This window comes from Anastrepha obliqua, chromosome 4 (assembly GCF_027943255.1).
Source record: "Anastrepha obliqua isolate idAnaObli1 chromosome 4, idAnaObli1_1.0, whole genome shotgun sequence".
Taxonomy (NCBI): domain Eukaryota; kingdom Metazoa; phylum Arthropoda; class Insecta; order Diptera; family Tephritidae; genus Anastrepha; species Anastrepha obliqua.
The window spans coordinates 63,391,590-63,400,848 of record NC_072895.1 but is presented as its reverse complement, the minus strand read 5'-3'; the positions used below and the strand labels follow the sequence as shown (position 1 = coordinate 63,400,848).

General features: G+C 36.7%; 2 protein-coding genes across 2 annotated transcripts; one reads left to right on the top strand and one right to left on the bottom strand.

Annotated features, from left to right (window-relative positions):
• Positions 1-2,401: 2,401 nt before the first annotated feature.
• LOC129244659 (uncharacterized) lies at positions 2,402-3,050 on the bottom strand. The gene has a single exon (XM_054882412.1). It carries the CDS (start codon positions 2,950-2,952, stop codon positions 2,530-2,532), a length of 423 nt encoding a protein of 140 aa, XP_054738387.1. The 5' UTR covers positions 2,953-3,050; the 3' UTR covers positions 2,402-2,529.
• A 1,221-nt stretch (positions 3,051-4,271) lies between these two features.
• Positions 4,272-7,238, top strand: LOC129245420 (ribosome biogenesis protein BOP1 homolog). The gene is made up of 5 exons (XM_054883576.1): positions 4,272-4,467; positions 4,525-5,989; positions 6,056-6,543; positions 6,609-6,904; positions 6,968-7,238. The coding sequence occupies exons 1-5, from the start codon at positions 4,360-4,362 to the stop codon at positions 7,119-7,121; spliced, it is 2,511 nt and encodes an 836-aa protein (XP_054739551.1). The 5' UTR covers positions 4,272-4,359; the 3' UTR covers positions 7,122-7,238.
• Positions 7,239-9,259: the final 2,021 nt, after the last annotated feature.

The window sequence follows — 9,259 nt, the reverse complement described above, 5'->3', positions numbered from 1 at the left end:
GATTTCTCGAAAAGTTATGAAGCGATTTTGTTCAAATTTTGCACACATCTTTGGAATAACATTATCAAGTTATTGAACGAAGGATTTTTTTTTATTTTTATTACAACTAATTTTTTCGAGCCAACACATGACGAAAATTTGACCAAAAAATGTGTTTTTTTGTTCAAAGTCTGTCAAAAATTCAAATTAAATTTTTTTTTTTCCTTCGTCCAGTAACGAGATTTATCCATGTACTAACGAAATATTTTTGGTTTTTTGATTTTAAATGAACCAATAATGAGTTATGCTGTCCACGGCAAGAGCATTTTTTTGTGAGACGTTAAGGGAGATGAGGTACCAACGGCTGAGTTTTCGGAATTTTTAAATAAAAATTTCACAAAATACTGTTTAAATATGTATCTTTGATATGCTGAATTGTTTAAATAAAATATATGATTGTATATATTAAAAAAAAATAGTAAAAATACCCTTTTTTTGAACCTCTGTAACCCACCTAACCCCTTAATATAAACAAAGACTAAAAGTTTATATTAAAATAAGTATTATATTAAAATGCATGCCGGCCATAAATGTGCGACCTTCGGCCACGACTTTGAAACCGTTTTAAAATATACCGTTGCATAATATAAGTAAAAAAACACAATAATTTACATAATGTAAATAATTTCCAGGAACTTTAACTCACAGTTTAGAAAAGCAGTACTTACTACAGCAGTAATTGGAAAACAAAATGTCGTTTTGCCATTATTATCGGAAATTGTCGGTGCGAGTATACTTAGCTCACAATTATCATCGAACTGTAGATTCAACATCAAAACCCACACCACACAATTGGAAGCAAGTTCGATCAAACACCTAAATGAGGAACGTATTTGCAAATGAATTGAATATTACAATTCATTTATAGCCGAAAAAATTTCATATTTCTATTTGTCACTAAGCGACTACGGTATATTTCTGCTAAATCAAGTCATTCTGACCATTTTTGATAAATGAAGTTATCGTCAGTTTATCTGAATTTGCTTTCAATTCATTCGACACAAAAATTTCTGATTGCGTTACTAGTGAAATACTATCTAATATATGAAGCTAATAATAGTTTCATTGGAAAGTTTTAGACTCTATATATACGCGTATATCAACATACAATAAAACTACATGATTTACAAGCATTCTACCTGGTCGCTTAGAACGATCAGCCGATTGGCCACTGCAAACCGGTGCAAGTAGCCAATTGACTTCTTTTACTTTTGAGTATATACTCATTTAACGAATTTCGTGAACAATTGTTGTTTTAGTTGAACTTTATAAGAAATATGTAAGTTAATATGCCTTTCCTCCACCCACTTTATACATAAAAGTATAAACAAATTTGCAGCCAAATCTTATCGTTCGTAGCCAAAGATGTAGAAAAAAAGGCAACGGAAAGAGTTTAGGTAGCTAGCTTATTATGTTCCGGTGAATATTGAGAATAATGCTCGTAATGGGGAAAATAATTGTGATGAGCGCAATATTAATGCAGTAAGAAGTTTAAGATGAACAATTAAATAATACGCACACATATTCATTGAAAGGTATATCAAAAGGTAAAATAACACACACGAAATTAACATTATTCTATAAGGAAGCGTGATTTGAAAATCTGAAAACTTAATTGCTGTGTTGATCTAATGAATTTATCGGTTTTAGCAGTTAAATTGAAATTTTCTTTACACCAATTTAAATTATTTTTACACAAACATTCCCTTAGAATTCGAAATATTTGAGCACATCTTAATTTTTACCATCACTTTATTTTATATAATGCCTTGTGCAGTTCTAAAAACTTGAAGTTTGTTTCCACAAAATAAAATAATTATACCGAAAATATTTTATTTTATTCTCGTTTTTAGACTCCAAATTGCTTAGTTGTTCATTTCACTAAATATTTTTTAAATGAAATAATCTTTTGCTTAGTTGTCCATTTCACTAAATATTTTTTAAATGAAATAACCTTTTAAGTATCAAAATGCCAAAAAAGTTGTTGAAATTAAACTTGCCTCAGTTTGAAATTTTACCATCAACTTGATATTATAACTAACGTGTTGAACTTTCGTTTTAAATAAAAGAATACCTGTACGCTAGTGATCGTGCTACTTAGAAAATAGTGCAATTGCGCCGACCTCCATGATCTGACAGGAGTTAAGTGGGGGGTCCTTGTGGCCTAAACCCACAAACGATGCTGTTGCAATGGTAATAGTGGCAGCGCTAAAGACCTGTCTGCAACGCTTAAAATAGCTGCTTGTTTGAGGTGTGTAAAAATAGGTCTTGTTCAACACAGTGACCCTCCACGGCCTTCAGATAGCACTACGTATGAAGCGCGCCACTGGTGGTGACCGCGTTTGCAATAAAAAGTATGTAGTTTCGTGACTAACATTCACAAAAATATTTTGTAAATGCAATTTTTATTTTAACAAATAGCAATTTACTTCTAATTATAAAAATAGTCATGTAACTTACTGGGTATATTAAATATTATATTTTATTGTTTCATGCCATTACATTTACACGCACCCACTCGCTTATAGCCTTTTCTACCAGAGATCCGTCAATGCCATTTGTTTGCACATTACAGCTTACTATAAATTGGCGCTTGTAACGTTTGCTCCATAGATCTGCTAATCGTTGTGAATTAGAGGCGTATTCCGGTCCAAATAATGTCGTGCTCGAAGGCAACACACTCGTACCACAGGCTGGAAAGGCAATACCCATTTCGTTTAGGCTTTCTTTTCCTTGCGGGGATATGAAAACCATTGTCGCTGCATTCATTCGCAACATACGAACTGTGAGCTTTATGCCCTGAATATCTAATTGTGTACTGCAGGAGGTAAAGCCGGTATCTTCATGGTTACTTTTAGGCGGTGCACCAACTTTATCATTAACCATTTCTGCTTTCAATCCATTTGAGTCCATTGTTCTCAGTTTTGCTGTTAGAAAACAAAATTTCAAGCTTATTTTGCTTTGACGAAGCAAGTCATGAAATTACAATATAGTTAAAAAAATACAACAAATGAGTGTCAAAAATAAGGGCGATGCCGGACAATAATAATTTGAAATGAAAGTTTTCAGTTTTGTGGAGACTTCATGCATTTGATGCAAGGCGAATTGAGTATTCTATCATTCTCAAGAATGGCAGAATGACGATTGCGCCATCCGAATTCGCCGTGTCGTAAGAGCAGATGAATAAACAAGCAATTAATTAAACAAACAAAAATTATTTGTGTGTAAAGAAGAAGCAGAGAACGTTAACGCACAAAATTGAATTCGGAGGCTTTTTATTAATTTTTGATTTCATAATTTAACACATGGCACTTGGTTTTCATAAGTTTGATTAGTTTAAATCTCACAAATTACAATATTACTAAACCATTCACTGAATTTTCACAAACATGTAATTTCTCCCACTTTTGTTTTATTCGTTTGTTTGTTTTGTATTGCGAACTGAGCTGATGTCAGACTTGTCAAAATCGCGAAAAATAAAGTAACTTTTTTTTAATGGCGAATTCGCACAAGTTGAATTCGCTATAGCAATTAGTTTGTGTTTTTTTCTTGCGATTTCCCGGTTTGAATGTCAAAGTGCTCTTTCTATAAATTCGCCTTCTATACTACACATCGAAGATTATAAAATACAAGATTGCTGTATTTAAATAAACAAACAAAAAGAAGAGGATGAGTACGCGGAAAACGTGAAATCTGTCAAACACAAGAAATTATATTCGCACACGCTTACGTGTCGTGCCATTATCGGCCAAAAACTGCATTTGGAGGTATTCTTATGGTTGCGCTTTCACAATTCAACATGCAGCAATTAATTTTTCTTAATTTGTTTAATTAAATAATCTCAGATCTTAAAATCACAATACTACCAAGCCATAACTTGAATATTTACAAACAATTTTGTTTGTTTATCTGCAGCGCTGACGTCAACGGCTATCAAAATCGGGAAAACCAAAGTATGTATGCAATCTTACAACTAAGCGCTTTAATTCTATATTACATATTAACTTAATTACATATCAACTTAATAAGAGAGGAAGTTGCTTTAGTAATATTCCAATATTATCGCAATAAATCGCTGCAAAAACTTAGAAATAGAAAATTGCGATTTATTTGAAAATGCTGATATGAAGGTGGGTACGAGTACTATATACATTTTCAGTGGATTAAAATTTCAAGTGCAACCATGTGTTTAGATACATATGTCAATGAATGCTGTGGCAACATTTGTAGTTTAATTGTCATTTTTCCCTACACGTGCCACAATTGCTAGCGGTTCGGAATTATTTTTGATTGTGATATTCTTTATGTAAAAATTTAAAAATGGCAAAAAAACAGATTAAAAGGAAAGCTCCCGATGTTATTGAACAAAAGAAACTTAAAGATGTTGAACCGGAATCGGTAATTGAAGATGATGAGGACTTACAAGAGGTAAGAGCTAGTTTTTGATTAATTATTTGGACACGCTCATTGTTGTTTTTCGGATAGAATTTGTTACAGAAAATTTCAAATGAAAATTTGGATAGTACAGATGATGAAGGAGTGAATGGGTCTTACAAATCCGATGATAGCGATGAATTGGAATTTGAAAGTGACGAAGAAGGTAATTATGCATCTAAATGGGATGCTGAAGTTGCGTCTGAAAACAGCGACTTAGAAGAAGCAAACGAGGAGGAAGATGAAATAAACGAATCAGATATAGAAGATATATCTGAAGAAGATGATGATGAGGAGTCGTTTGAAAGCGACGAGGATTCTGATAAGGAACATTTGAAGGTAGGCAAGGCGAAGGTTTTGAGCAAGAAAAACAAACCAGATAGAGGTACTGAGAAAAAGTCCTTAGAACCTAGCACATCTAAGACTGCGAAAAAGTTACTTGAAGTGCAAAATGGAAAAGCAAACCAAGCGCTCAGTAATTTCCATGCGGAAATCAAAGGGCCGGTCGTTGCCTCTGGCGCCCAAGAAAAAAAGGCGGAATACGAGGATTCGGATACCTCTGATGAAGAGGATATACGTAACACAATTGGTAATATTCCAATGCAATGGTACGATGAATACAAACATATTGGTTATGATTGGGATGCCAAGAAAATAATCAAAGCACCTAAAGGAGATCAAATCGATGACTTTTTGCGTAAAATTGAAGATCCGGACTTCTGGCGTAGTGTAAAGGACCCACAAACTGGACAAGAAGTTGTACTTACAGATGCCGATATTGAACTTATCAAACGCATCAATTCTTCACGCGTTCCTAATCCAGAACATAATGAATACGAACCATGGATAGAATGGTTCACATCCGAGGTGGAACGGATGCCTATCAAAAATGTTCCCGATCACAAACGTTCTTTTCTCCCATCCTCGTCTGAACGCAAGAAGGTGTCGCGTATGGTACACGCTCTTAAAATGGGTTGGATGAAAACTACAGAGGAGGTGGAGCGTGAGAAGAAAGCCGCTCGCGGACCGAAATTCTATATGCTATGGGAAACCGACACCGGTCGAGAACAAATGCGCCGCATCCATGATCCAGTGTCGGCTCCGAAGCGTGATTTACCCGGTCATGCTGAGTCGTATAATCCACCACCAGAATATCTGTTTGATGAAAAAGAAGAGAAGGAATGGCTGAAGTTGAAGGATGAACCGCATAAGCGCAAATTACATTTCATGCCACAGAAGTATAAGTCATTACGTGAAGTGCCTGCTTATCCACGTTACGTACGTGAACGTTTCATGCGTTGCCTGGATCTGTATTTGTGCCCACGAGCGAGGCGCACAAAGTTAAATATCGATGCGGAATACTTAATACCGAAACTGCCTTCACCGAAAGATTTACAACCATTCCCAACAGTGGAAAGTTTGGTGTATCGCGGGCACACCGACCTGGTGCGTACAATCAGCGTTGAACCGAAGGGCGAATATGTTGTTTCCGGTTCGGATGACAAAACCGTCAAAAGTAAGTAAACACGTTCGAAAAATTAGTATTTGTCTATAATTTTTGATTAATGCAATTTGTTTTCAGTATGGGAAATCGCTACTGGACGTTGTATACGTACAATCGAGACTGACGACGTTGTGCGTTGTGTTGCTTGGTGTCCGAATGCCAAATTGTCCATTATTGCTGTGGCTGCCGGTAATCGATTGCTTTTGATTAATCCTAAGGTCGGCGATAAAATGCTTGTAAAGAAGACAGACGATTTGTTAGCTGAAGCGCCACAAATAGATACAATGGAAAGTGAGCGCATTAAAACGGCTGTGCAATGGTCTGTTGCCGAAAAGGAGGAACAAGAAAAAGGTGTGCGCCTGGTTATTACACATTTCAAGCCCATTCAGCAAGTGACATGGCATGGACGCGGTGATTATGTCGCTACCGTTATGCCTGAAGGTGCTAATCGTTCTGCGCTCATTCACCAGCTATCGAAGCGACGCTCACAGATACCATTCTCAAAGAGTAAAGGCCTTATACAATGTGTGCTTTTCCATCCCATCAAACCATGCTTATTTGTGGCGGTAAATATATTGAAATAGAGTTTTGTGTGAACAGTTTAATATAACTTTATATATTTCATTTTCAGACTCAGCATAATGTGCGAATCTATGATTTAGTTAAACAAGAACTAATAAAGAAATTGTTGACGAACTCAAAATGGATTTCGGGCATGGCTATACATCCAAAAGGCGACAATTTACTCGTTTCTACATATGATAAGAAGATGCTTTGGTTTGATTTGGATCTGTCGACGAAACCATATCAGACACTGCGTTTGCACAAGAATGCGGTGCGCAATGTTGCTTTTCATTTGCGGTATCCACTTTTTGCTTCAGCCAGTGACGATCTATCAGTGATAGTTTCGCACGGTATGGTTTACAAGTGAGTGATTGCTTTCATATCGATATATTCCTTGTTTTACTATATATTTTTTCGTCATTTTAGTGACTTGCTACAAAACCCCTTGATAGTGCCAGTAAAGAAGCTGCAGACGCATGAACCACGCGAAGAATTCGGTGTACTCGATGTAGTTTGGCATCCAGTGCAGCCGTGGGTCTTCTCGTCAGGCGCAGATGCTACAATTAGACTTTATACGTAGTTTAATTTTTTATTTTATTTACCCTTGAATTACTTGTCTATTTTATAAACACAACAACGCTGAAGTAGAAAAAGTAAAGTAAAAATATGTTATGTTGTGAAGACATAAAATATAATATTTTCCATAAAGTTTTCTTTAATGCTGTACTAGGCCAAATAGGAATCCGGTTCTTTCCGGTACCATAGATCTGATTGTATTGGCTCGACGGTTGATACCAATAATGTGATAGTCATAAACAAACGCTAACAATTGCAATCATACATATACATGTATGTATTGTATATGAAATGCTGCCTGGAAAATCCAGTTCTGCTCCTCAAACTAAAGGGTTTTCCAATAACAGGTGTTATTTTGAATAGATCGCTATTTCGGGAGATGTCACTTTTGAAGCTGTAATTTTTTGATATTTGACAAGTAGAAACTACGCCATTAATAAAAATGAAACGATACACGCTTAAACAAAGCATTGAAATTTTTTAAAATCACTATAAAAATGGTGAAAATTTTCCAGAGACGTTTCGTAAAACTCGAATATTTTTGGGTCGTCGTGAAGCACCTTGTCGGACCGCAGTACAGAAATTGGTGAAAAATTTCGAGCTGTTGGGAGAAGTCAGTGAGGAGAAGAATAAAACCTGTGCACGTCGCTCAAGAACAGCCAAAAATAATGCTGTTGTAGCCGAAAGTGTTGAAGAAAACCCAGGTTTGTCCATTCCTCGTCGGTCTTTGGAATTAGGCATTCCACAAACGTCATTACACCGTATTTGGCATAAAGATTTGGGTCTTAAGGCTTATAAAGTCCAGTTAACACAAGAACTCAAGCCGGCCGATCATCAAAAAATCGTGTCTTTGCTGATTGGGTCGTTGAAATGCATAAAAATTATCTGAAATACCATCGAAAAATCACTTTGAGTGATGAGATCCATTTCCACCTCGGTGGCTTCGTCAAAAAGCAAAATTGTCGGATCTGGGCCTCAGAAAATCCAAGAGTTATTGTTGAAAAGCCTCTCTATCCTCAACGTGTGACTGTTTGGTGCGGTTATGATCCGGCGGAGTCATTGGACCTTACTCTTTCGAAAATGAAGCTGGAGCAACAGTTACGGTGAATGGATTGCGCTATCGAGAGATAATTAACGATTTTTTATGGCCGGATTGGATGGTATTGATCTGGACAATGTTTATTTTCAACAAGACGGCGCTACGTGCCACACAAGCAACGAAACTATTGACATTTCATCAATATAGCATCTCTTATTGGAAAACCCTTTATCTTCTCAAATATGATACCATGGAGTATCACTCTGCCTGAAGACAAGGTTAGGCTAGGTTCTTTCAGGCTTGGAATGGTTCGCATTTTTCTTTCGGAATTATTTCCAAACTTGAAGCTTACTGTATATTTGGTTTTTGTTAGATTTACAAATTCAATATTCACAGTGACATGGCACAATTTGCTCATCCACGGTGGGCTTTCGGGTCAGTATCTGATGATGTCATCTGCGTTAGAGCGACTAAAGTTCCCCTCGTATACGAGCAGAAGAAGAACTTAAGCGACTGTATCACTCGCGTGGGCACAAACCAACAACTGAAGATAAAATAACCGAGCGCGAACGTACGATAGCAAAGTGGCAAAATAGATGGGATCACTCCTCCAAAGGACGATGGACGTATAAGTTGATCCCCAAACTGGATGAATGGATAAGCAGAAAGCACGGCGAAACGGACTACTATTTAACCCAAACCCTCAGCGGACATGATGGCTCTTTTGCGTACCTCCAACGTTTTAATGTAGCAGATAATTCGACCTGCCCAGAGTACCACAACGAAGATGAGAGTGCAGAACACGTGACATTTCACTGCGGCAGATTTTATGAAGAGCGCTTCGAGCTCGCAAAAGTAACCTTGTAACGCAAATGCTGAACTCGAAAGATAAATGGGAAGCAGTACGACAGTTTGCAGCAAGGATATTAATAAAACTGCGAAATCTAGAATGGGAGCGCAAAGTGGGCGCAAAGCGAATGTGACCGATATAGAATACCCAACAGATGACCAGATGCGCCGACCAAAGAAGCCATTTTGAAACAGATCTCCTGTGGAGATGACTGTAATCACGAACAGACGACAATGAGGAACTCGTTAGCTAA

Excerpts from the sequence above, each read along its gene's own strand:
- LOC129245420 (XM_054883576.1), top strand. The coding sequence starts at position 4,360 with ATGGCAAAAAAACAGATTAAAAGGAAAGCTCCCGATGTTATTGAACAA. Across the intron at positions 4,468-4,524 it reads ATGATGAGGACTTACAAGAG|AATTTGTTACAGAAAATTTC; the intron begins GTAAGAGCTAGT and ends TTTTTCGGATAG. Across the intron at positions 5,990-6,055 it reads GGATGACAAAACCGTCAAAA|TATGGGAAATCGCTACTGGA; the intron begins GTAAGTAAACAC and ends ATTTGTTTTCAG.
- LOC129244659 (XM_054882412.1), bottom strand. The coding sequence starts at position 2,952 with ATGGACTCAAATGGATTGAAAGCAGAAATGGTTAATGATAAAGTTGGT.